This window comes from Amphibalanus amphitrite, unplaced genomic scaffold, assembly GCF_019059575.1.
Source record: "Amphibalanus amphitrite isolate SeventyFive unplaced genomic scaffold, NRLGWU_Aamphi_draft 000255F_arrow, whole genome shotgun sequence".
Classification (NCBI taxonomy): Eukaryota; Metazoa; Arthropoda; class Thecostraca; order Balanomorpha; family Balanidae; genus Amphibalanus; species Amphibalanus amphitrite.
The window spans coordinates 184,839-212,822 of NW_024881750.1; the positions used below are offsets into that span (position 1 = coordinate 184,839).

The following is a 27,984-nucleotide window of genomic DNA, read 5'->3' on the forward strand; positions in this document are numbered from 1 at the left end:
AGGGGTAGCCAGGAGCCTGCCACTAATAGGGTTAAAGGGACAGTATCATCGAAAAAAAATCCATGTATGGAGCTGATTTTTTTTTTTTACTAGCATTTCTTATTTTTCTGAATCAGAAAAAAACATAGTTTGAGGACCGAACTCGGTGAAAAATATTGCAACCACATTTCATTTTCATGATTCATTTTCATGAGCGAACCACCACTATACAAGCATGGCCGCCAGTTTGGAAGCATGCAAAATTACTACAGAACTGGCGCAGATAATACATTATTGACGCTACGCTTACGCGGTCGTTCTTCTGATTGAGTTGTCCTTAGGGAGAGGTAGCCTTAGGTATTGCCTATAAAAATATAACGTGACAATTGGAGGGAGTGACAATTGGACGTGACAATTGACAATGGGAGAAAATATCACGTGACAATCACGTGATAAACGTCATACATTGGAGGGAGATTGTGATTCAAGCTGGAGGAATTCCTTTGTTGAGCCGCTAGAATCCGAAGGAAACAGCGGAAATTGCCTACGACTATTTAATGAATTTAACGGTGATGAATAAGTGCGAAAAACGTTTTGGCTTTATAAAATTTGATGAAATGACCAGGGTAAAAGTTTTATTACTGGCGGTCAATTCAAAACGGCGCAAACATTTAAACAGTGAAGATAGTGAAGCACGATTCAAAGTGTGGTACACCTTTCGTACTTTGAGCGGCGATAGCGGGATAACGGTGTGGAGCTTCGAGGATCGGTCTTCAGTTCCCGGACCAGAAAGGTGGGGCCTATGCAATGTCAAATTTCATCAAAATGGTGATACTGTCCCTTTAAGAGGAAAAAATTATTGAACTAGTTCGGTTTGACAGTACAAGGCCATGTGGTATTCACTATTCAAATTAGCCTTGTTATGCAAATACAGAGGCAACGTGTACCAATCCAATTTCAATCGCCCTTTCTCTTCCACCCGTAGGTATTTAATTAATCGCATAGGGGATGTACTGAGAAGGAGCCGGAGCCGCCGGAGCCGGACCATTTTACTCGGAGCCGGAGCCGGAGCCGGACCGTCTGAAATTTCCACGGCTCCGCATCCCTGGTTTATACGAAAAAAAAAGTTTTAGGTAACAGATTTTGACTGAAGGGAGCCACGACATTACTTTTGCCAGCAACGTGTTCCCCTCGTCGAGTCGCGTCGAATGAAATTCGGACTTTTAAGGTCATTTGGAAAATTTGACCTCGGGTCAGGGCATGGCCTGACCGGAAAGGGTCATGCTGCATATCAGTCGATCCGTATCGCCGAGTTGAACACATCTGACATGTTTTTACCGCTCTAGCACGTCTGTCGTCTCTTATATCAATTCAAAAGAAATAGTTAAAAAACTGCTGGTGACCCTTCATGACCTGAGATAACCTCAGGGTCACACAGAGGGGTAACGGGTGCAATATTCGAGTGTGTCATGTTTTCCAATAAACCGATGTTTGAGAGTGTTTATAGATAGCATGGGCGTCGAAAGCGGGGGGACGGGGGATGCGCCCCCCCCCCCCGCCGGCAGTCGAGGAATCCGGGGGGACGTCCCCTCCAAAAAATCGGCCATAAAGGATTTCAAAAGTGACTATTTGCAACGGTCATTCAATATGGAGTCATGTAAACAGAAATAAACCATTTTTAAAAGAATACTGATGCTGGTCAGTTCGACGGTACAACTGAGAACTCAGACACTTCAGTGGCTCAGGTACAGCCCACCGCTAAATAATGTAGGGTTTTACCAATATCAACGGTTGGCTTTGACTGGCGATTGTTTAATGCGGAGTGAATTCAGAATTCAGATTTATTCAAAAGAAGTCCACTCACCATGGCTTTTCACTCTTTCACGTCAGTTACAAGTACAAAAAGGACGAATTTAGGCCACATTCACGTTCCACACGCATACCACTCATACATCAACTCACTCCGATCATCACTGAGGATCGACAGATCTGACGACCGCTCTGACAGCTCTACGGAACCCGGGCTCACGGGGATCTGCCCCTATACCGTTGAGCAGTGTCACGCCACGGTAACACATTCTCCGCCTACCGGATTCAGTGCGTATGTTGGGGCGGCTGAATAGATCGGCTTGCCTCGTTCTGTAGGTGTGCCTTTGGCTCGATCTCGGTCCAATAGTTCCACATAGGTACTCAGGCTGCTGAGTCACGATAACTAACACTCGCCAGCGCACACACGGTGTGGTAGTCGATCAGCTGCTCTACCTTGAGCCAACGGAGCCGCTGTATCTCACCGCTAATATGGTCGAAACCACGGGTGGAGAATGTTTGAAAAAGTTACCCGGCCGGCGACCGAAAGTCAGAAAGACGATGATGCTCAAAAATTTGTCAACGGTTATCAACAAACCCCTATTCTGTGGCATAGAATAATGGATGTCTGCCGTTTGTACGTTTTTAGGGAAAACTGCTGCACGCAGGCGCGGAAGATTTCGTAAATGTAACAACAATTTTACAACACGCCTTAAAATTTCGGACGCAAGTCACCTAGTGCTAGGTCAGGTCATCTGGTCAAATTTGCTGGATGATCGTGCTAAAAATGTCATCATGCCCTTTAAAAAGCTTATTCCGTCGAAGTTGCAACTTTCCCACACAAAGCAAAATGTCAAATTTGACCGTTTTGACCCTCTTATTGATTTGAGCTCGCACCTGAAATATTATTCGCGACCGAGCCTAAAACGAGTAATCGAATGTTTTGTTTGCAGTGTTTAAGCTCCGTTATGTTCATGAACTGTGAGAAAAGTTGTCGGAGAACGCTAAAATAAGAGAAATTTGGCTTTTGATGATCTATGGTGATTTTATTATTGAGCTTGCCTAAAACATGACCAGATTTCTCTGATCACGTTTGTCGCTCTTTCAAACGTCGTTTCGCTTCTCGCCTCGTAGCCCAGTAGCCGAGTTAGAAGGAGCGTGAAAAGCCCACCTCTCGACTCAACGTGTTACGATAGGGCCACCACCCTGGCGCGGGTTAAGTTGGGGGAGCCTTGAGCCCCAGCAGCTCGTCCTTTTATCTCACTGATATTACCCTCGTCCTGTCTTGTGATGTTATTACAGTGCCATCTTACGATAACGGCCCTTAAATATGATTTACTTCTGTTTGATGAAACATGTCGGGCTCCGCGATGAAAAGACTTAAAAACATAGAAGCTCCAAAATGAAAATAAAGTAAATTTTCAAGAACTTTTCAAGGTAGATAAGAATAATGAGACGCTTTTATAGATGGCAGTTTTTTCGTATGGAGACAGCTTTTAGGATTTACAAAAGTGGAAAAAGTTACCCCGGCCGCGCCGGGGTCGGCTGAAAGTTACCCCGGCCACGGCCGGGGTGGCCGGGGCAGGTTCTCCACCCATGGTCGAAACGGCGCTTCCCTGTCAGTACACGGGCACAGAAGTTGACTATCTTCTGTACACGGTCGCGCTGGGTGACTCCGCATGAGCCGTAGACGGATAGGCAGTATCGAACCACGGACAGGACGAGTGCCTCAACAATCACCTTCAGCGTCTGTTTTGGCATGACATGGGGCGCATGAGATAACCCTATCAATATGCCTGTACACTTCCTTGTGATGTATGTCACATGTGTCTCAAAGCTGAGGTGGCGATCAATGAACACACCGAGGTTTTTAACCTCTCTCGAGTCGGCTATAACATTGCCACAGAAGCGGACAACAACAGGCGGCAGCGTACGGAGCATCGCTGGTGTTCCCAGCACAACCATCTGTGTCTTCTTGGTGTTCAACTTCATCCCGTTGTGACAGAACCAGTTGTACACATAGCTGAGTGCGTGTTCCATGCTGCTGATGATTCGCTGGATGTCACGCTTGCTGCCGGATACTAATAGCTGCGTATCGTCGGCATATTGTACAGAGTGGTCGAAAAGAAGATGTCAATAGCTTAAGTTGCAGCTGCAAGGGTGACGATACATATAAGCTACATTCAAAGTTTCATTGTAGTCTGGCTAATCGTTCCTAAGCTTCATAAGCAGAACATACCCATGACTGAAACCCCACATAACTTCTGCTGTGGACTGTACACCCACCAAAGGCTGAAGTTCGGTCCTCTGGGTGGGGTGACAGCTGCATAAGCCACACATTCGAGTAGGGGAGAGTGGGGCAAAGCGGCCGCCCGGGGCAAAGCGGCCACCCATCGTTTTAGCCCTTCATAGCTGGCGTCAGTTCCAATTTATGGTTTCCAATTATACTTCTCTTCACGGTCGTTCGAATGAGCCAGACCGGGGTTTCAGGCCTATCACCATTGTTCTGTGAAACACGGAAAAGCATTTCTTGCCAGGGTACCAACTATGTTTACAATTTTTAAATGTTATGTTATTCCATAACCGTTTGGAATTTTTATAAGCGTTCTTCTCCATGCATTGCATGGTTATCGTACATGTATTCTACCAATTTTAATGTTTTTTTTTACCCCACTAATATCTAAGCTGAAATATTTTTGTCTCGGACGGTATGCGCGGGGCAAAGTGGCCGGGGCAAAGTGGCCACCCCCCAATTGGCCATAAGTTGCTTCCATCTGGATAAAAAACATTATTTATATTCAAATGTGTCGTCATGCATTCATCTTGGCCACTTTTCAGTTGCATGAGTTACCAAATAATGCAATTAAATGTTTTATTCATGAAAATCCTTTCTTTGTTTACCTACAGGTGGAAGATGATTAAGTAAACATCCGTCCTCGCCTAACCTTGTCACCATCAAATACCCTAGTCGTACACGAGGCAACTATTTTGTTTCTCATATCGGGACTTGAGAAGACGCCGGTGGCCGCTTTGCCCCAGGGTATGGGGCAAAGTGGCCAATATGCATAGGTTTAAAGTTTTGTCAATATCTTTCATATGTGAACGCCTTTGAAAATAAAACGCAGTTGAAATAAAAGGCAACTTAATAGGGATCACATTGGTATAGAAAGAATCTTTCCAAGTTTAAAAATCAAGCGTTGGCATCGTGAGAAGCGTTAGGGTGGCCGCTTTGCCCCACTCTCCCCTATTCACAATCTCAAGCAAGACCCCCACTTCTAAACGGCCATCCTCCCGTGCTAGGCAAAACGACAGCCGAAGGGGCTCACCAGTTCACCATGACCTTAGAGTACCTGATGCTGGTGTGAGAGGTCAGAGGACCTCGCCACGGTCTGGGATTTTTATTGGGTTAGGACTTTTCGGTCTGACGAGACCATTTCAGAGCCGGAAGGAGATGGGAATTAGGGGGAGGGGGAGGGGGGACATTTGGTCTGGGCGAGCACCCTGGTGAGTCGACGAGGCTGAGCCCGTCCAGAGGGCAGGCCGACCAGCACCCCAAGCACACACCAGTCACCGCACCCGGTTACGGGCGTGCTCTTATCGGGGGTTCCCGCATGGGATAAAGTTGCACGTCCAGCCCGGAACAAGGAGTTGAGGCGTGGAGGAGAGGGATTTGACTGTCCTGAGGATAGAAATGACGGAACGGTGTGTGGTATGAGAGGGTCCAGGAGGTTTGAATACTCAGTGTGGGCCTATATTGGTCTGACCTCTTTACTGATACAACCACCGTCCACCAGTCACAACGGTCAACAGAACCTACAGCTCTTATCCCACCTGCCCACGATCGGCTAAAGCGGCTTCATAAATTTCGACTAACCAGTTAAGAGCAATGAGCATGACTTCAAGCCAGAGAATGTCGACTCTGACTTCGGAGTCGAAGTACAAACGACTTCGGTGACTCCAGCTCCGACTCTGGCCAGAGCTGTCAAGTCAAGCTGACGAGCTGTCAAGCTCCGGCTCCGATCCCGCAGTCCTGCACTTGCACTACACAAAATTTCAAACTTCTAGGAAATAAGTTATACGGTTAAAGGACCACATTTTTTTTAGAGGGCTACTTAACTTTGTGACCAGACCTTAGTTAAGTGTTAAGGAGCGGACCTTAGTTAAGGAGCGGGTTGGATGCCACATTTCGAGTCGTGAGACGTCACTACTGCAGACTTCGAAACTCCAAAGTGACTTTATTAAGCGGAGTGCGTGGATTTATTAAGCGGATTAATAAACTATGGATATCTTTGGAGAAAATCCGGGAACAGCTCAAGCCAGTAGCGGCGGAACACCTTCAATTAAGGGGGGGGGGTGGGCACTGCCGACTTTTGGTCCCATTCTTTCCATGCATCGCCCATAGGGCTAATGTTAAAATGCCAAAATCAAAAGGGGGCACGGTGCCCCGGTGCCCTCCCCGTTCCGCCGCCTATGGCTCAAGCGGCCACAATAAGCGACTGGATTTATTATTCAAGGATTTATTAAGCAGATTCCACTGTACAGCATTAAAAATAAGTCCACTGCAGGCCTACGTTGCTAATGGGTATAGGTACATCGAATAGTGACTATTTGCTTAGTTTTGATATGGCCCGAATTTTGATATGGCCGTGAGGAAAACAGTGGGTTCTAATACCGCCCGGTCGGTATTAGAACTGCCCTACCGGCCGATTACCTATTGACCGGCCCGAATTTATACGGGCCGGCCATACGGTCATTATTGATACGGGCCGGGCAGCATTAATACGGGCCGAGTTTTCGAACGGACCGTAACGTTAAACATACCTAAGTGTTTAGTGTTCTATAAAAAGCAAGACTGTAGAGGTTTTGCGTGTAGATGTTTTGCGCTGATGTTGATATTTTATTATACAGAATAATTATATTTTTAAAAACACTTTGGATTATGGGGCTGCGGATTCCGGCGAAGGGGGGGGGAGGCAGGGCATGTGCAATTGCAGACGGTGAAAATCCCAAGGTGTGCAAACTGCAAACACTAATTTTTGCACATCCACATTTCATTGCGGGGCTCATGCGGGCTAATAAGGGCTCTCACAGGCGCTTGCTTGTCTCAGCCCGATGCTCGAGGGCCCCAGCCCGAGCCTGATGGCCCCGCACCGGAACTTTAAGTCCTAAACAGGTACAGTCCACAGCAGAAGTAATGTGTGGCTTCAGTCATGGGTATGTTCTGCTTCTGAAGCCTAGGAACGATTAGCCAGACTGCAACGAGACTTTAAATGTAGCTTACATGTATCTTCACCCTTGCAGCTACAACTTTATCTATTGACGTCTTCTTTTCAATCAGTCCGCATTTAAAAATCGTCGGTCAGAGCCATCCGTTGAGATTGGTAAAACCACACATTACTTTAGCGGTGGGCTGTACGTGCGGGTGTTATCTTGCAGGTTATCTCAGGGCTCCATGGGCCAGTATCGAAAGACTCTCGCCGGCTCTTAAGGGCCCCAGCCCCCTTAGGTCTCTTGGGGCCGAAGTCTGAGGGCCCCGCACCGGTACCTAAAAGCCCAGTTATCCCAGCTGGCCCCACGCCAGTTTCTAAGGGCCCTCACCGGCTCTGGAGTGGTGAGGATGACCCGGATACCATTTACTGAAATGGATAGGTCATCTGAGGTCAAATATGGTAAAAAGTAGTTTTTCCACGATATAATGGTGCTTAAAACTAGTTAATAGTGTGGTACCAAACTGTCATGACATGTCGATCGCTAGGTGCAAAAAGACCTGCTTGGGTCAAGACAAGACCTGACCTTGACCACGGTCGAATAGTGAAAGTGACCTACCGACTACCGAGGTCTATCAAATACATATTTCGAACCATCTCGACGGAAAAAGGATGGTACAAATTTTATGTCTAACGAGTTCAAAACGATTAAGCTAAAACGGTCGGAGCTTGGGCGGGGAAGCTACCCCGCCTGCCCCCCCCCCCCCATTCCCGTGGCGACGATAATGATTGAAGCCCAGAGGCTTTGCCTGTAACCGTACCAAGTTGAATTATCGGGCTGCAAATGTAGGTACAGGTAATCGGTCGGCTGCCATTAACCCGCGCTGGGGGTGGGGAGGGGGGGGGGACTCTACAGAGAACTCCCCTCGCTTTTCTGCAACATCTTCTAAACCACTGGGCGTATCCATCCACACGAAACTTGCAGTACCTTGAACCTTCGGCTCCATCACTTTGACACCTCGTGTTCCAATGAAAATTTCTTCGCTTCTCATAGGTCAACCGGAAATAACGTCAGAGTGACGTCATGTTCGGCCAATTTCGATGCAAAACATTCAGCTACGGTAATCGCTCCCAAGAGCTTAGTTTCTTAACTAAATCATTTTTCTTAGATGAGAGAACTCAGAATACATACGGATCCGTAGGGTAAGGTGCCTAATTAGCGACCCCCTTAATTTGAACCGTCATTGCTCACGCTCTATGGGTGCCACTGTATTACTGGCTTGATCTTCGAAGAGATCGTACATTTTGCTATTAAAATCCATTTATTTTCTGCACCAATATCCACTAATTTATTTGCACTGAGCATTTTGGCAAAACATTGCAAAAACATTAATAGGGAACTCGTCCCGATTAGCGACCACGGTGAGGGTCGCTAATAAGTCTGTGGGTTTTCCCATAATAAAAATGGCAAAAAAAAGTGCGACGCATGAAAATTTGCAATATGGTTCCAAACAGGCAACTTATGTAAGCGTGGGCCGGGGCGGCGACGACGTCGGCGTCGGCTCTCGAGCACGCGGGCCAACACAGCAGTCGGTCATCTTCTAATTTATTAGAACCATAGTCTGGCCAACAAAGCCCGCGTCCTTCAAACCGCGTCCTTCAAACCGCGTCTTTCAAACCGCGTCTTTCAAACCGCGTCCTGTAAAGCGGCCCAAGTAACGTTTAAACATAATTTGAACGTTTTATGACACAGAACACGCTATAATAAATTAGACAAAATTAATTAGACAGTACTAAAGCAAACAAAGGGTATCGGTAAAATCAAACAAATCAACAACTCAGCGCTTACCGTTCGAGATCAGACGCACTCAATCACCATGTGCACTTCACAGCGGTCGGGCACGGAAATAGCCCACCTGCGCGGACACGCCCCGACCCCCGGCCGGCAGGGCCGGACGGCACGCGATTGGTCGGCGCCGGGCGGTCACGTGACAGGTCGCGCAGGACGTCACATCCGCCGGACAAAAGGAAAGCGACAACTAAATAATAATAATGCGTTAAACAGTGCACCACTTACACTCTCCCCCCTAATGAAAAAAAAGACACGCGAGTAAACGTACTTCGGTAGCCGGAACACCAACACTCACAGAGACGCAGCAAAGCACACCGCGTCATCAGTAATGTCACCAATGATTCTTCAGATGACCTCAGAAACGTTATGATTATCAGCCATTTCCGGTACAGAAACTTTCCAAGCACAGGCGAGCGCTACCTTCATTCACCAAAGGCACAACACCGACTAGAATTCGTATACAATTCAGACGCTGTCCGCTACAATGCCCATATCACTTATCAGTAACTGCTGTCCGATAATATCACGCTGAACAATCACGCATTCTACTCACCTAACTAACACAAAAACAGCAAAACTAGTCATAGGTCAGGCGGTCTGGAGGCACGCCCTTTGTGCTCCTAGCTGACCTACGGGGAGCGGGTAGTGGCCTCACGGGACCCACAACAGTCTGCTCATCTCTCGAGCTCGCCTGAGTATCACACATCACTTGGGGAGTGAAAAGCATAGAAGACGGGATCAGGAACGGATGAGGGGCTCGGTCTGGCTGCTCGACAGGATTCACAGGTTCAGCTGGTACACTTGAATGCCCATTCCACTGAAACCCATTTATCTCACTGTCAATGCCACCTCCACCCCTCAGCGCAGAGCCCGAGCGAGTCCCACCTCCCACTGGGGCGGGAGTCGACAGTCCCGGCGCTGGATCTACGTCATCACACACTCGAGGCTTGAGACGATTGTGATGGACCAGCAATGTCGACTTTGCACCTAGCACTCGTACCCTATAATTTAACTCTCCCACCTTGTCTACAACTACTGCCGGCTTCCAGGGTCTCAGAAACTTGTAGTACGCTCCCCTGGGAACCACGCCTTTGTGTAAATAAACCTTGTCTCCTGGCATGAAATTAAAATCATGAATTCTCCGATCATAAATACACTTGTTGTTCCTATGGCTCTCTCGCGACTTCTGAAGAGCCGCACTGTGGAAGCTCCTCAGGTTAGATCTGAGCTCGTCCAAGTACTCAGTGATGGACTTTGTCCGACCTTTGATCGGCTCACCGAGCTCAAGCTGAACGGGCAGACGAGGCTCACGCCCGAACAGGACACAATAGGGAGAAACGCCCAGTGACCGGTGTACTTGGGAGCGCAACCCAAGCAGTAACAGTGGCAGATTCCGGTCCCACTCGGCATGCTGATGGTTCTCGAGAAACTTTGAAAACATGCTCAGCAGCGTACGATTGGTCCTCTCCACGATGGAGTTGGCCTGGGGATGAAAACTAGTCGTCTTTGACTGATCAATCCCCATCATCTCACAAGTCAGTCTCATTACTTCCCCAACAAAGCAGCCTCCGCGATCAGAGTGGACCCGTCTGGGACAACCAAATCGGGACACAAACTCATTCACAAACACCGATGCAACTTCAGTTGCCTCCTGCGTCTTCAGCGGGTAAGCCTCCACCCACCGAGAGAAATGGTCAACAACCAGCAGGATATGCTTGTGACCACTGGCCGTCTCCGGCAGAGACGAGAGAATGTCGAGGCCAACAACCTCGAGTGGCTCACTCGCCGAGAGCTCGCCAAGAGACGCTCTGGGCGCGGGAATAGGAGCATTCCTGGATCCACACTGAGAGCAGTGCTTACAGAAATCGTCAATGGCGGTTCTCATCTTGGGCCACCAGAATCTGAGGCGGACCTGCTCAAACAGCTTATCGGCCGCAAAATGGCCTCCAGCTGGTCCGGCGTGAAGTGATGCCAGCGTACCGGCAATCAGAGATCTGGGCAGAACAAACTGCAACTGATCAGAGTCATGCGGCTGTCGTCTGTAAACTCGGTACAGTACTCCGTCAATCAGCCGCAAGCGTGACCACTGCGAAAGGAATTGACTCGCGTCAGGCGAGTGGAGCTCGCGCTTCTTTGGCTTTCTGCCCGCAGACAGATGCCGTGTCATCTCACAGATGTCTGGATCAGCGTCCTGCTCAGCTCTGATGAAGCTGGTGGACCAGTCGGTCGCAGTCACACGAAGTGTCTGCTCAGAACCAAGCGGCTCAGTCTGACACGCCTTGTCAGTGACGTCATCAGCCGGGAGTCTGCTGAGGGCGTCAGCCAGCACGTGCTCAGCACCCGGGCGGTGCTCAATTGAGAACTGAAATCGCGCGAGGATCTCAAGCCAACGAGCGATAATGCCGGTAGGGTTGCGGAAATTCATTATCCAACGGAGCGATGAATGGTCAGTGCGGATAACGAATTGTCGACCGAGAAGGTACGGGGCAAACTTCTCGACAAAAATCACCACGGCCAGTAGCTCTCTCTTAGTGGTGCTGTAATTGGTCTGAGCTTTTGAAAATCGATGACTGCCGTAGGCAATCACTTTCTCCTGATCACCAAAACGCTGCTTCAGACAAGCACCAGCCGCCTCGAGAGAAGCGTCGGTCTCGAGAATAAACGTGCCAGAGTCAGGCCTGAAGTCGGGAACTGCGAGGATCGGCGCCTCACACAATGCTCGACGCAGCCGGTCGAACGACGTCTGGGCCTCATCGGACCACTGAAATCGAGTGTCCTTGTGCAGAAGTTTCTGCAGAGGCGCGGCGACGAGGGCGAAATCTTTCACATGCTTTCGCATGTAGCTGGCCATTCCCAGAAAAGAGGCTAGCTGCTTGGCCGTGCGCGGAACAGGCCACTTCGCCACTTTGTCGATTTTGTCTGGATCGACAGCGACACCCTCACTGGAAATCACATGGCCCAAAAACTTAACGCTCTTCTGGAAAAATGAGCACTTGCTCAAATTAATAGTCAAACCTGCAGCGTGAAGCCGGCTCAAAACCAGCTCCAACTTCCCCATCACATCGGAGAAATCGTTGCCGCCGATCAAAATGTCATCAAAATAAGGCCAAGCTGTGTCAGGAGGCAGATCACGGAGTACCAGATCCATGAGGCGCGCACAAGTCATCGGCGCACCGCTGATACCTAGCGGCATACGGCGGCAGGGCTGCGGAGTCGGAGTCGGAGTCGGAGTCGGAGTCGGTCGGAGTCGACAGTAGTGAGCGGAGTCGGAGTCGGAGTCGGAGTCGATTTTAGAAACCCGAGCCGGAGTCGGAGTCGGAGTCACCGAAAATCTGTCGACTCCGCAGCCCTGCTAGGTCTGCGGAGTCGGAGTCGGGAGTTGGAGTCGGTCGGAGTCAACAATTCTGCCCGGAGTCGGAGTCGGAGTCGGAGCTGGTTTTTGAAAGCCGGAGTCGGAGTCGGAGTCGGAGTCGCCGAAAATCCATCGACTCCGCAGCCCTGTACGGCGGTGACGATACGAGCCGAACGGAGTGACGATAGTAGTCTTATCGGCGTCTTCAGGGCTCATGCCGATCTGATAAAAGAACTGTTTCAGATCGAGCACACAAAATAAAGAGCAACCTCCGAGGGAATCCAAAATGACATCAATACGCGGAATCCCATACGCCGGAATTCGGGTAAGGGCATTAACGCGACGCAAATCTGCACAAATGCGAATGCTACCATCCTTCTTTGTCACCACACAAATCGGTGAACCCCAACAACTGCCGAAGTTTTCCTCCAAAATTCCAGCTTTCACCATACGATCCAATTCAGCTTTCACCTGATCCTGCTGAAACGGAGGGATCCTGCGAGGAGATGATCTCACAGGCGGGGCGTCGACCATATCGATACGATGCTGGATCAGAGGAGTAAATCCAACATGACCATCTATCATGTCCTCGTAAGTTGAAAATAAAGAAATTACTCGCTCCTTCTCAGACTCACTGAGATCGGCACCGGACAACTGAGAAATTAAATCGGCTCGCCAGTCCGACTTGGATTGGCTCTCAGGATAAAGCGGATGCTCGGCTACACCCACTTAGAGTTGTCCCAGCTCAAAACGCTTCGGAATGGTCACTGGCTCAGTGGAAACATTCCGGACGACACAAGGGACGGCCTGACCGGACACTGTAACCATGGACGGCACAAACTCGAGTCCCTCGATGTCAGCAGACGGCTCTAACATCGCTGGACCACTGAAATCAACATTTGGAACGAATCCCGGAATGATCAGCTCATGACCCGGAGGGACGGACAAATCGTGCTGTAAAATAACTCGGCCTACGGAAATAACTGAAGCTGACACCGATCGCACCACCCGAGATGGTGTCATCACGAGCTGTCCCCTGGAAACATCCACGACACATGGACAGGCTGACAAAAACTCCAGTCCCAGCAAGACGGGAACGTCAATGCTATCGGTCACGAAAAACGAAATTGCAGTTGTCTGTCCTCCCAGCTTAAGTGAAGTCTTTACTTTTCCCAGCAAAGGCAAGGGATCCTGGGTTGCTGTCTTAGCCTGCGTTGAAGTCTTCATGAGCGGTGGCTGGTGGGGTAAAACGTCAAAAACGCTCTTACTAAGCAAATTAATTGAACTTCCTGTATCCAACAAAAGTGAACAATTAACCCCTCCAACTACACCGTCAAAAGTCATGTCGTTCCTCAGAGGTACGACTCTATCGGGAGCTACCGAGGCAGAGACAGACTCGCCGCCGGAGCGCTGCTCGGGAGCGGCGCGCGACTGAGCGCGGTCAGCTGACTGGCCGGTGCGGGCGGCGGAAGCGCCTGAGGCACGCCTGGCGTCCCTCTGACCTGCTGTTGAGCGGGTCCTACCGTCGGGACGGTGGCGGGGACCCACTGGGAGTTTCCCGACTCAATCTGACACACAGAGGACAGATGACCCTTGCCACCACAGCGGTAACACACAGAGTTCCTATGGCGACAATCCCGTCTGACGTGTCCCTTCCTCCCACAACAAAAGCACGTCCTATCCTGTCTCATCGGTCTACTGGGACGCTGCAGGCGAGCTAGCTGTCCCTCGAGCTCCTTTACCCTGTCGCGGAGAGCCTCTGTCTCCGAGGAGACCTGTCTCACTGGTGCAGCCTGGGCACCAGCAAGTCGAGCTGCACAGCACATGTTGCGAATCGACGCGACTGCAGCCTCAAAAGTAGTGACACCGTCTGAGACGAGCTTCGATTGGAAAGTCATCGGGAGTGACTGCAGAAAGTAATTGAACAAAAGTCCCTCCTCGTCACTATCGGGGAATGCGGCTGAGACTAAGCCCCTAAGGCGAATCACAAAGGAGTCTAGGTCAGCATTCTGATCAAACTTCACAGCCCTCAGCTGGACCTGGGCCTCGACGACACCACGAGAGGGGAAAGCCTTACGAAGGCCGATGAAGGCAGCTTTGACAGTTTTACGTGACTCTTCCGGCAAACAATCGTACGCGTCCCTAGCTACCCCGGAAAGACACAACGGCAAAAGTGAAGCTTGTTTGGTTGCATCAAAACCTTGCAAGAGTGAAAACGTTTCAAAATCCTGAATGAATCTCGTAATCGAGCCAGAAGGGCCAGAAAAAGAAGGCAAACCAACTGAAGCTGCGAAAGGCTGAGAGGTAGCCATGATCAAATGTAAGACGGAACAAAAGGAAAGAAGGATGCACAATTAGCGACTCTGCGTATTAATAAACACCTTTTTGAGTACGAATCAGTAAAACATAGTACCTAACTAGGTGGCAAGGCGGACAGCGATCGGAATTTTAACAATATGAAACAGGTTACCCAAGCATTAATTAAACGTAACGGCTACAGTCACACTCACGAATAAAAAAAAATCAGTCTACGTAACACTCACGGTATCGTTGCAGTCCTCATTCAGTCACCTGATGTGTAGCACACACTCAGCTCGGCGTCGTGCGGGGTCCTTGGCAGTCTGCCAGCCGCACGGTGTCACGGCCGGTCACGGCCAGCGGCTCCTGGCACTCCGCCAACTCCGGCCCGCTCGGTCGCGGCGAGTCGGCCCCCGGAGGGTAGGCTGTGCCGCCGGGCGCCGGCAGCGGACGGTCCTCGGCGGGCGGCGAACAGCTGTCAGCAGCAGCTGCGGCTGCGGCTGCGTCCTCGGCTGCGGATGGCGACAGGGTGGCTCAGGGCCACGCTGGTAGCACCACGTCGACGGTATCAGTGGCTCAGCAGGCCACGGAGCGCTGGAACTCGGCGCAGGCCAGCGAAGCTGAGAGCCAGCCCACGGCGACGCAGATGAAGCAGGCCATCGGAAGTCGCCACGGCTCGAGTCTGAGTCGACGGTCCAGTCGCTTCGCCCAGGCGTGTGGCTCGAAGAGACCAGTAGCTGCCATAGTTGCAGGCGCTGTCGGCTGTCCTCAACAAATCCCGTCCGCTGCCACCAAATGTAAGCGTGGGCCGGGGCGGCGACGACGTCGGCGTCGGCTCTCGAGCACGCGGGCCAACACAGCAGTCGGTCATCTTCTAATTTATTAGAACCATAGTCTGGCCAACAAAGCCCGCGTCCTTCAAACCGCGTCCTTCAAACCGCGTCTTTCAAACCGCGTCTTTCAAACCGCGTCTTTCAAACCGCGTCCTGTAAAGCGGCCCAAGTAACGTTTAAACATAATTTGAACGTTTTATGACACAGAACACGCTATAATAAATTAGACAAAATTAATTAGACAGTACTAAAGCAAACAAAGGGTATCGGTAAAATCAAACAAATCAACAACTCAGCGCTTACCGTTCGAGATCAGACGCACTCAATCACCATGTGCACTTCACAGCGGTCGGGCACGGAAATAGCCCACCTGCGCGGACACGCCCCGACCCCCGGCCGGCGCAGGGCCGGACGGCACGCGATTGGTCGGCGCCGGGCGGTCACGTGACAGGTCGCGCAGGACGTCACATCCGCCGGACAAAAGGAAAGCGACAACTAAATAATAATAATGCGTTAAACAGTGCACCACTTACACTTATACGCAAAGCACTCAATCATTGGAACAGGAGCGTTTGTCCAACACCTTTATGAAGGTGAAAACTGATCACGTGATGCACCAAAGGCAAAAATAAGGCGAAAGCCCATATATTGCGGGCTATCTCGCATGATATTCGAGGCCCGCCCTGGATTCGGCATTGGCACCCCTGCAGTCGGTGACGACAGTTGGTATCACCCGCCACACATCGCAAACTTCAGCAACACCTCATTTTAATTTCTGTCTGTTTCCTTTCTTTCCCTTCTTGAGCTATTTGCGACCGTGTTGGGCGCAAATAGGAAATATGGGTTGCGACACATCTTTGACTACCATGCAGTGCACAGTAACGTGATTCACTACGGGAAAACGGCAATCAATTGGAAAAGGATTGTCGATTTAGAATAAAAAAGGTGCATTATCTTAATGTGCATGTCGCTTTTCATCAGATAGGGTCCAAATGCACACGTTTTGGATAAGAAACTGGCCATTTTTATCGCAACTCCCCTAAACCTTAAACTCCCCTAAACCTTACCCTACAGTGGGGGAAGCCGGGGGAAGCCCGGCATAATAAGCTCTTTTTGATTTTTATGACATACCTTGCGTGATGTATAAAATGTTGATACCCTGTTAGCTTGATAAGTTAACTGGCCGTGTTGTCCCAAAAACTTTGTTTTGTGGAAATAGTATAAAGCTGCGAAATTCGAGTTTTAAAACAGTATTAATTTTTCTAGGGTAAGCCCGGCATAGGGGTAAAGCCGGCCACATTTCCAGCGCTTTACAACGAGTTGATGAAACCGTTATGTGTCTTCCAAATATTGACGGAAAGTGAAATATTAATACTGTTTAGCTCTAGACATCTTAGAGTTTATGTCACGACTGGTATTTTAGCTAGCCTCTATCACATATAGAGCACAGGTCGATGAAAATCGTGATGCAAAATTGACAAAAAATGTGTATTTCAAAATTCCTTTGAACCATTTTGTATTTACCTAAATGCATCATATTGCATATCATACGACTCGGCTGATAAAGAAGAACACAACGACACCATTTTTGAAGCTCTAGCTTCATTGTCTGTCGCGTTATCTGCAAAAACGTAGTTTGACCCTAGTTGACCTCAAGTGACATGACTGTTCTTGTAGCATACAAACATAAACTTAGTCACTATTGATATAAACTGATGAAGGGTAACTAAAAACCGTTAAAATGGAGCGGATATCTCCCATATTTTACAGTAAAAAGTTAAAAACCAGGCAAGCAATCGCCCTTCATCCATACCTGATAGATAGGTATACCTAGGCACTGGAATAGAGCGACAGGCCGAAGAGCCTTTGTCTATGATAACATGTTTATTTTCCAAGTTTATCCTTGGGCAACCAAACCCAAACCTACTCAGTACATATCATCTCATGGAAAACAGTGGTTTAGTGGCATTGCTCTCGGTTGGGGGTAAGCTCGCCCACTCGCTCGGGGTTACCCCAATGTGCTAATTTTATTTTAGAACAGCGATGTTTGGAAAAAATGTCATACTTAAGCCAGCTTGACTCGTTACCCCTCACTACAAACACTTAAACGATCCTTTCATAACATTCGTATAAATATTAGGGTCTAAGGGTTGTATGGTATAACATTAACAGTGCAACATATAGTATCCCAGTTTTTAGCTAGAAACCCTTATAATATCATTTTTGCTCTATAACTTTAACAATATACAATTTTTGTTAGCGTTAACTTTTACGCTGGCGTTACCTCAGCTGCTACGCTGAAGGGACAAAGCATTTTATTATGAATAATTTAGCCGGAAACGGGGTGGCCGGGCTTCCCCCTTGCCCGGGGTTACCCCGGCTTCCTCTGTATGTACAGCCCTATGTAAGTACAGCCCTCAGCAGACTGCGTGGTAGGTATTCTTTATTCGACAAAACCGATAATAACTCAAAGGCTATGCTATCAGTCGGTCGGAACTCACTGCAAATAGATGCGCCATGCTCCACTCCTTCGATTAGGTCTATCAATAAACAAGGTAAACGCCTTGTGTGGCAACAAAATGCAAAAGTTTGTTTTGGGGGCAAATGTAAACTTTTGGGTTTTGTTGCCGAACCAGATGGAAAATGAATACGGTGATGATGCCAATTTAAGGTGCGGAGTCTCGCGCGTCTTGCTGTCACGATTTCCGAATGACCAATAGCATAGTATTCGCGTTATTGTCGTTTTTGTCGAAAAAAAGAATACCTACCACGCAGTTTGCAGAGGACTGTACGTACCTATTCTCCTAGCCCAATGTACCCCCCCCCCCCCGTCCCCTCAGGCAGTCACGTTATGAAAAGTCAGGAGTGGGTTCAGTGGCGGTCACAGGGGGGGGGCCATCAGGGCCATGGCCCCCCCCAAAGGCAAATCAGGGGGGGCCATCATATCATTTGGCCCCCCCCAAACAACCGATGGGCCCCCATGGCCGTATGGGGCCCTGGCCCGTATTCGATTGTCACGAGGCTCGAGAAACCCACGCCAGCTATTAACAGCTCCCATACCAGTCTTTGAGGGTCCTACACTGACCTCTGAGGGCCCTTCAGTGGCGGTCAAGCGTCCACATTAACCGCTGAGGACCCGTATTGACCTCTGAGGGCCCTCCACTGGCCTTTGAGGGCCCCTAAACCGGCCTCAGGGGCCCAACCGGCGTCTGAGAGCCTCACACCGGCCTCTGGTGGCCTCATTTCTGTCTCTCGAGTCCCAAGACTAGCCTTTAAGTGTCTCTGAGGGCCCCGCACTGGATTCTGAAGACCCTATGTCGAGCCAGCATCGGCCTCTGGGGGCCCATCTTGGCCTTTGAGGGCCCTCCGCTGGTCTCTGGGGTCCAACGCCGGCCCATGCCGGCCTTTTAGGGCCCCACCCACACTGACCTCTAAGGGCCCATGCTGGCCTGTAAGGACCCACATTAGCCTCTGAGGGCCCCCCGCACTGGATTCTGATGACCCAATGCCGGCCGCTCAGGGCCCGCATCGGCGTCTGAGGGCCCATCTTGGCCTTTGAGGGCCCTCTGCTGGCCTCTGGGGTCCAACGCCGGCCCATGCCGGTCTTTTAGGGCCCCACACTGACCTCTGAGGGCCCATATGCTGGCCTGTAAGGATACACGTTAGCCTCTATGGGCCCCACACTGGATTCTGAAGACCCGATGCCGGCTTCTAAGGGTCCGCATCGGCCTCTGAAGGCCCATCTTGGCCTTTGAGGGCCCTCTGCTGGCCTCTGGGGTCCAACGCCGGCCAATGCCAGTCTTTTAGGGTCCCATTCTGATCTTTGAGGGCCCATGCTGGCCTGTAAGGGCCCATATTAGCCTCCGAGAGCCCCCCGCACTGGATTCTGAAGACCCGATGCCGGCCTCTAAGGGTCAGCATCGGCTTCTGCGGGCCCATCTTGGCCTTTGAGGGCCTTCTGTTGGCCTCTGGAGTCCAACGCCGGCCCATGCCGGTCATTTAGGGCCCCACACTGACCTCTGAGGGCCCGTGCTGGCCTGTAAGGACCCACGCCTCTGAGGGCCCCGCACGGGCTTCTGAAGACCTGATGCCGGCCTCTAAGGGCCCGCATCGGCCTAGTCTGAGGGCCCATCTTGGCCTTTGAGGGCCCTCTTCTGGCCTCTGGGGTCCAACGCCGGCCCATGGCGGTCTTTAGGGACCCACCCTAACCTCTGAGGGCTCCATGCTGGCCTGTAAGGACCCATATTAGCCTCTGAGTGCCCAATTCGGTCTCTGATGGTCTCAAACTGCCCTTTGCAGGCCCTGTACTGGTCTCTCAGGGCTCTAAACTGGCCCCTAAGAGCCCAAACCAGCCTCTAAAGGTCCCACGACCCACACCGGCCTCTGATGGTCCCATTTCTGTCTCTGGGACCGAAACTGCCCTTATGTGCCTCTGAGGGCCCCGTACTGGCTTCTGAAGGATCGATGCCGGCTTCTGAGGACCCATACCGGTCTTTAAGTGCCTCATAGCGACACCTGAGGCCCACACTAGCCTCTGAGGGGCCCGCAAACTGGCCTATGAGGTCTCTACACCGGACACTGATGGCCCTATTATGTTCTCTGGGGGGCTCAAGCCTTACCTTTGGGCGTCACGCACTTGCTTATGAAGGCCCACATCAGCCTCTGGGGCCCTACCTGGGGCCTTTGAGGCCCTTCGCTGACCCTTGGGTCCAACGCCGGCCTCTGGGGGTCTGACACCGTACTCTAAGGGCCCCATTGCAGCCTCTAGGCGATAGGTACCTATCGCCGAAGCGCTATCGATGGGCCCATAAGTGTAGGAACCATGGGTGCAGTGGGCGCAGTTGCACCAACAATAATTCTGCAGTGAGTGCAGACAATGTATTCTGCATCCACAATAATCTGGAACAAAACCCCCTTTCCTCAGCAACACTACTTTCCATGCAGCACGACAAATTTAGGATATTTTGCCCACTATCCGTCTTTCGAAGCATTTCCTACTGTAATGGTCTTCAAAATTTGCATTTGTGCTCAAGTAAAAAAAAAGATTAAACGGAAGTCGGAACACATGTGATTGAACAGTGAACAGATACCGATGACCCACTGTTAAAAGTTTTAGCACGATGATCTTAAAAAATGGCAAAGTTTTTTTTTGCAAAGAAAATGGCAAAGTTAGCCGCCTTTACTTTTGCGGTAGTCCATTCACAGTTGCATGAATTATTGACATACCTAACCAATGCTTCAAAATGCACTTTTCAGTACCTTTTCGACATGGTGCACCCTCAAAGCTCTCAATGAGCCTCCGCTCGGGTGCCGCTCCCTACCCCCCCCCCCCCCTCCGCTTCACCGGCCATGGCCTAGATTCCTGCACCCGTGCACTACGCCCGTGGGCCCCTTTAAGCTAGCACCGGGCCCCCCGGGTCAGCGCAGGGGCCCCTTTGCCAAGTTGGCCCCCCCCCAAACTTCAAGTCTGCGACCGCCCCTGAGTGGGTTTAACATGTGATGCAGCGATTTTGACAAGAAAGCGGAGAGCAGTGTTTATGTTTTTTTAAAGATTTAACCTCTGTCGATCGTCCCCCCCCCCCCAGTCAAAAATCCGTGGGGACGCCCCTGCCTGCAGCCTCAACGAATAACTTCTAGTAAAGTTATCAATCAAACCCAAATACCATCGACCTCCTAACCTTTCGGTAATGCCACCAGGCGCCAACAGCTAACAGCTCTGTCCGCAATTCATTGCTTTGTTAAGTGCATCTGTACCGGCCGAGCAACGAGTTGCCACGCGGCGCGCAGCCGGCGCCAAGTGCAGCTGCACCTAGCAAACGAAGAGCTAGCACGCGGCGCGCCGATTTGGCGCGCTTTTGGTTCCCGCGCTTTCCTGCTATTTGGCGGGAGACAGAGTGGCGGTGGCGGCGGCGGCGGCGGGAGCACAGAGCAGCCACCGGCAGTCGGCTCTGGTTGTTCATAAATATAATGAGGATCCACTGTAGAATACCTAGTGGCGTCATATTACCTAGTGACGTCATATCGTGAAGATGTGCCGCTAAACACGACGCATTCGCCACCTGTCAAGCAAGCCTAAAACTAATAGTTTATAACACATATGCCAGGTGGCGCTACTGAGTCTCTTGAGTGGCTCCATCTTTTCTGTATTGTTTTGGATGATACGATTCTGGATGTTGCATGCTTGGATGTTTCGCTCTTGGATGAACCGTCCTTGGATGATACGATTCTCAGATATTCTCGTGCTGCCATTTTGGATGATACGGTTTTGGATTCTGCATCCTTGGATGTTTCGCTCTTGGATGCTCTGAATGCTCCCAAAAGGGCCGATTTTGGATGTTATTTGGAGGTTTTGATCGCTGGATGCTGAGGTTTTGGTTGTTGCGTATTTTGGATGCTGCGCTCTTGGATGCTTTAATAGTCCCCCGATCAAGGCTCTATAGAAAGGTAGGCTGCTCCGGCCGCGAGAAGTGGCAACATGTATCAGCGCCATCTATGGGCGGGATGCGTAGACCACACTAGCGTCATCTATGGGCAGCGGGAGAACTACTGATTCGTGACGTCACAGATCACTCTGCGCCCGTCGGCTGCAATGCAACTAACGCTAAATGCGTTTACTCCCGGTCATTTAGCTCAGCTAGCAGCTCACATTTTCACCAGACAGATCAGTGAGGAAAAATGAACCGTTAGAATTAACGTAACAATCGGTACTGGTAAACGCTCCGCCTTACCTACCTCTTAGATATAGGTAAGTTCCCACCTATCTACCGGACACAATGGGTCTGTTCCAGTATCACTTCCTAACACCTCTAAACTCCTCCAAGATTGCTTCCCTGTTCAAGTGGCAGCTCTAGCCCCTACAAAGCCAAGGAGGGCCCTGCTCCGACCTCCTCTATCTTGCTCTTGGAGTAGGTAATGCATTTGCCATAGCCCATCCGTGGCTGTTTTTCTTTCGCTATTTCAAAAGTTTATCGCAACTGGACCGTTTCTGATTCTAGATAGCATCGTAATTCAAGCTAATGCGTACCATGAATTGTTAAATGATAAATTTCATATTGTGTAATGTATACCTAATACCTATATAAAGCACTTGTAATATATAGGTAGAGCGCCTGAAACAGCGGTACAGTACAGATGCAGAGCCGTTGCCTGGCCGTGCCAGCCAACATTTTTGTTTTTGTTTTTATGTGCGCAGCACTTGTATCCAAACACCTTAAGAAACAGTGCTACTTAAAATACCTATCGTTAACTAGCCGTATTTCTTAAACCGAACCTCGCCGGACCTATTAGTTTTCTTCATACGCCCCGGCCTAGAGGGAGGAGTTAGTTGATAAGACCTCCACTCGCCGTTTCGCCCCTGGTTGAGCTAGATTTTCGCGGAAAAGACAAACGTATGTGCCGTTACGAGACGCACTACGCAGCGATTAGTAGCCGATTTCAAGGCCTCAGGTTAACCGGTCACATCTGAGGTCCGGTCAAGTGGCCCCCAAGCTAAGTGTCAGTTTTTGGCAAACAACTTCGTCAAAAATGGTCACAGAGCCGCGATTTTGGCAGCATCTTGTTTGCCTGGCTCAGGCGCGTCGAATGGTATACATTTTGTTCGGTCGAGCTCAACCTAAAATGTTGACTTCGGGTGAAGGTCAGGTCAGAGCCCCTCAGGTAACCAAGTAGGTCGAAGGAGGTTATATCGCATATCATTCGATTCGGCAGGTGTTCCCGAGTCCATTGGTGGGTTTCCGTACTCCGCTACGCTAGCTCAATTTGATCAGGAGCTATTGACGAAAAACTTATATGACCTTATCGACGTCATAAATGACGTCACACAAGGTCAGCAATACAAAAGTGAAGCATCGGATCGTGTGCATGAAATCACGATTCTGTGTGCTTTACATAGTTCTGGATCATTGCCGGCGCCATCCGGCGATGATCCATATTTACATATCGTATCCATATTTTCCCATCGACTTATAATGGTGAGGTCACGTCATGGTGAGGACTTGACCTCAGGTGACCCTTAGGAAAAATCCAAGACATACAAGCTGTGAGACCTCCTGTAAATTCATCTCCCTGTGAAAGCTCCTCGGCTCTTGTGCACTGTGAGAGCGCTGCGAAGTCACGACATTGTGGGGCCGTGCAGAGGTTCACTTATGACGTCATAGGTCAGTGACCTGACTTGACCCGAAAATGCAGTTGGTGTCAAAAGATCCGGCTTGAAGGAAAGGTCAGGTAGGCCAAGTTTTGCCTCTCTGTCGCCGGCGTGTTCCGAACTATCGCGATAAACCCATGGGGTGGGGGCGGTACCCGTCTCCCCCTTCGGCCGGTGAGGGTTAGATGGACGACATTGGAAACATAAATTAAGGCAATAACATAAAAAATCCAACACATAGGCAATAAGTTGCTGGTGTCTTCCGGAAACGAACATCAGTTTGATCATTAATGTATGAGGCTTGTTTTCTATTCGTGGTAACTGCGATTCGGTACCTACCTAATTCGTTTGGCACTGGTTAGCTCGACGTTCAAGACGCTCTAAATTGGACAAATGCGTTGACGAATGGAAAGTTGATGTGTAGCAGTCACGAGAAGGACCTCAATTGTACCAAGATAAAGAAGAAGACCTTACGTGACACTGAAAGTAGGAAAAAACGGGCGCACAATATTCCCCTCCATTGACTATAGCACTATCGGCCTTCGGGCAGAGTGATTTGTGACGTCACCATATTAGCTCCGCCCTATTCACAGCCGTCAGCCAATCAGCGCGCCGGCCGCTGTCCAACGGCCTTGAGCCAGCCTATTGCCAGTTTTTGATAGCGGAAAAGCACGGGAGCAGACCCCCCTGCCCCCGATGATGGAGCCGGTTGTGATCGGAAATTTTTGCCGGCTTGTAAAAAGCCTGAATTGGCTTTATTAATCTGAACAGAAAAAATGTAAGGAGCTAACGAGACGAAGGCTGTACCAACAAAGCAGCAAGACTAATTGTACTGTATACCTACCTACACATAAAGTGATGTCGTTGACTCGTTTGAGTCGTGCAATTCAAAGCGGTGTGGTTTTATTTTTGTTTTGTTTTTCTGGGACACTTATGAAAATTTTGCTTTCATGCAAGCTTTACATGAGATTCCTGCTGCGGATAAATTGCAACGAAATAATAATGTTTCATGCCTGTTTTAAAAATATGTACCTAATGACACTGAAAACAGAAGTTATAATAGCTCTTATGACTTCTGTTTTTATCATCATATAATCACTGTCTTATCACTGTCATCATATTATCACCTTACCTGGCTTCCTTACCTGGTTGGGTTCACCAGCGCCTTGCATCGTGTGCCTGTGAAAGACCGCAGGGCACAGAAAACAAGATGCACCAGCTTGCGCAGAACATAGGCTGGAGCCTTGCAGTCGTGGAAATATGACTGGGATTGTGCATCTACACTGTATGCACCATGGTTCTTGGGCCTGTGGATGCAATTGACCTGCTAGGTTTTTGTCAAAAGTACTTAGGTACCTTGATGTTTATTTTTAAAATGTCATTTAATGAAATAGTGAAATAAAATACCAGGTTTTATAAATAGTTTTCATTGAATATATTTTCTTGACCTATGCACTTTATTATGGATTAAAATGAAGCTGAATGATGGATGGTTAGGGTAAAGCTGATGTGATTGGATAGGCTAGGTATACCTACCTTTACATATTGACATTTCATCATCAGTGACCAATATTTTTAAAACAGGCATCAGTGTCTTTCCCTCATGATCCAAAATGATGATTTTGTCATTAGTTAAGCATGTAAAGAAACTAGATAACTTTATTAGAAATAGCTTGTCTTAGACTGCAAAGCAGATTGGCCATAAGAAAACAAAAGGGAATGAATTTTCAGAAACCTAACCTCTTTAAGTAGTAGGTATGCCTCCAGCAGTGTTCCAGATAGTTTTTTTTTCTGGATCTACTAGCACCTGGTGATACTCTTCAGGTCCTGCCTCAAATGACCCAAACCAAAATTTTCATGGAATATTAGTAAGTTAACCTAATGCTCTGTCAAAGGAGACAGTACTACACCTCACTCCTTTTCAGAAGCTTATGAAAAATGGTACATTGTTTGAAAGCCTACTCTGCCACTCAGTGAATAAAAGTTAGGTGTTTTCAGAAGGCTAAATGATAAATGATAAGTGAGAGTACCCTTGCCCCCTTCCTAGAGGATTCCATGATGCTATCAAAAGTTATTCCTATGAAAATCATGCTAAATTTCACTGATACCTACTACATTTCCACTTTCCCTATTTGTTTTATTTTCCCTATTCCCTATCCCTATTTCCTTTCCATTTATCTCATATAAATTGTTTGGAGGATGTGTAACCTTTAGAGTATAAAACGATTGAATGATTCAAGCAATTTGCAGCTCGTATTGAACTCTTAAATCGGCATCACATGATCCCCTTATTTCCAGTGAGAGTAACCCTGTAATGTAACTACATGTACAGCAGTGCCAATCATTAATATTCAGCGTCCCCGCCCTGGCCAGGTCTCAGAGGAGGCTAGAGGAGGCACTCGTTGGCGATTCTGAGGCAGCTGTGTCTGTTGCTGGGCCCTTAGAAGGAGCCCGCGCCCGTCAGCTGCGGAGGAGAGCTAACGACTCCGCCAGCGAGGCGGGCTCTGAGACGGGCGACCCGGAGCGGCGCAGGTACCGGCGGCGGGACGGGCACCGCCTAGTGGTCACTGAGAACTGCCGCACCCAATGTTAAGCCTATGGTGTACGTGAGAGCGCGCTAAGGGCGCGCCGGCAGCCGCTGGAACATACAAAATTTAATATGACATTTTGAATCATCTGGTCGACACATCCTGAAATTTAATCCTCGTACGTTGAAGGACGGCGGACCCCGGCATAAAAAGCGTTACAAAACGTGAATGCGCCACGCTTGTGAGCGGCTGTGGGCATGTTAAGATTTTAGACAACACGCGTGGCTGAAATAACCGGATTCGAATTAAATGGACTATGGCTTCAATATTCATCAAAATCAGCAAATACATACTAACCATGCCCGACTGACCTCTGACTGTTGTGTCTGTGTCGCCTCGTTCTGTCTGACCTGTGACCGGTCCCCGTCTGGCAGGTCGCGCCGCCACCTGCAAGAGTCGGCCGCCGGTGGTGCGGAGCCGGAACCGGAAGGCAAGCGGCGCCGTCTCCTTGATCTGCAGGCCGACCCCGGCACGGGCCCGACCGCGAAGAAGCACAAGTTCAAGAAACTAGCTAACATCACCGCCAAAAATAAGGCGGCTGCGCTGCTTACGAAAACCGGCACGGGCAAAATAAAGAAGAAGCCGTTCAAGGGGCTCAGCTACTCGTTCATCACAAAGAAAAAGAAGAAGGTGAAGAAGACCGCCGGCGAGGAGTGTGGAACTGGTGCCGACTCGCTGGTGAGCTTCCACGTCCGGGAGCTGGGCGCTGCGGAGGCGATGAAGGCCGAGCGCAGGCTGGTCGCCGAGCCCCGGAGCCGTGACCTGGCCCTGGCAGTGGTGCCGGCCGTCGGTGGCGCCGCTGACGAGGTGCCCGAGCGTCTCTCGGACGTAGCGGAGACGGAGGTGGGGCAGCCGGCCGCCCCCGTACCGCTGAGTGCACCCGAGGACTCGGAGATGGTCACTGAGGACGAAGAGAGCGTGCCCCCTCCGCCGGCTCCGGCCTCGGACGTACAGAGCGCAGCCGGCTCTCAGGCCGAGCTGCGGCTGGCTATCAGCTCCGAGGACGACGGCGATAACAGCAGTGAGAGTAGCGAGGCCGCCCGAATCCGGATGCTCAAGGGAAAGGCTCGGAAGAGCATGCCGAAGGTGACGCTGAAGAAGGCGTTTGTGCCGAGCTCGATGCGCATACCCAGTCCGCCCGAGGACAGCTGTGCCGATGAGGACGAGGAGAGTGGGGATGGTGAGTGGCAGTGTTGAGGCCGGCGGTATGTCACAGTGGCACAGCTGCTTTCTATGCTGCTCCCCTGCCGGGCTGGGCTGGCAGAAGGGCGCTGCTGTAGCGTCATTTGAATATCGCCACTCGCCAGTGAATTTCGTTGCTAGCTATGGCTGTTCGTTTTCATCATGAACGTACTGGATTGTGGTGTTTTTGTGCGAGATTAGCGAACAATTTAACTGTCATGGTAGAATGGGGTCTAATAACGCATGTTTCCTTGTCTTTTTTCGTCTGTGCTTTTTTATTCTTCTTCCTGAAAAAGACGCGTTTATCCTACCTGTTTGACCGCCTCGCTCAGAGCCGGGTCTGACGGTTCGTATGTTCTGCACAGGACTCGATTCCAGTGCTCCGCCGTCTGTCGGCGGCGGCCGGCCGGCGCAGGGTGCCGCCTCGGTGGCCTCTGCGGTGAAGCGCCGGCGCGGCAGCGTCACCCAGCCGGCGACGGCGGCGGCTCTGGTGCGGCTCGGCCGGCGCGCCGACTCTCTGACCTGCTCCCCGGCCGGCTCCGTCACCGGCGGCAGCGGGGCCGGCGAGGCGGCGCCGCCCGAGGGCACCGTGCCGCCGCCCAAAATGGTCAGTATCGGCAGACAGTGGTTAAGCCGATGTAGTCAGTAATATCGCCAGTCGTTGGTATGTTTAGACAGACGGCCGCTAACTGGCCGTCCCATTATACATGTAACTGACATTATACATGTATGCCAGCATGAGTG

The 27,984-nt window shown here is 50.1% G+C and overlaps 1 protein-coding gene across 2 annotated transcripts in view; it reads left to right on the top strand.

The window, feature by feature from the left end:
- Positions 1 to 27,984, top strand: part of LOC122386535 (histone-lysine N-methyltransferase EHMT1-like) — a 50,575-nt gene that overhangs the window by 15,062 nt on the left and 7,529 nt on the right. The window contains exons 2-5 of one of the 2 annotated variants that reach the window (XM_043375817.1): positions 24,166 to 24,248; positions 25,844 to 26,002; positions 26,433 to 27,238; positions 27,606 to 27,847. In XM_043375817.1, coding sequence (XP_043231752.1) covers positions 24,247 to 24,248; positions 25,844 to 26,002; positions 26,433 to 27,238; positions 27,606 to 27,847 — 1,209 coding nt within the window. In that variant the 5' untranslated portion in view covers positions 24,166 to 24,246. The remainder of the gene's footprint in view (positions 1 to 24,165; positions 24,249 to 25,843; positions 26,003 to 26,432; positions 27,239 to 27,605; positions 27,848 to 27,984) is intronic. The other variant, XM_043375818.1, reaches the window with a different exon arrangement.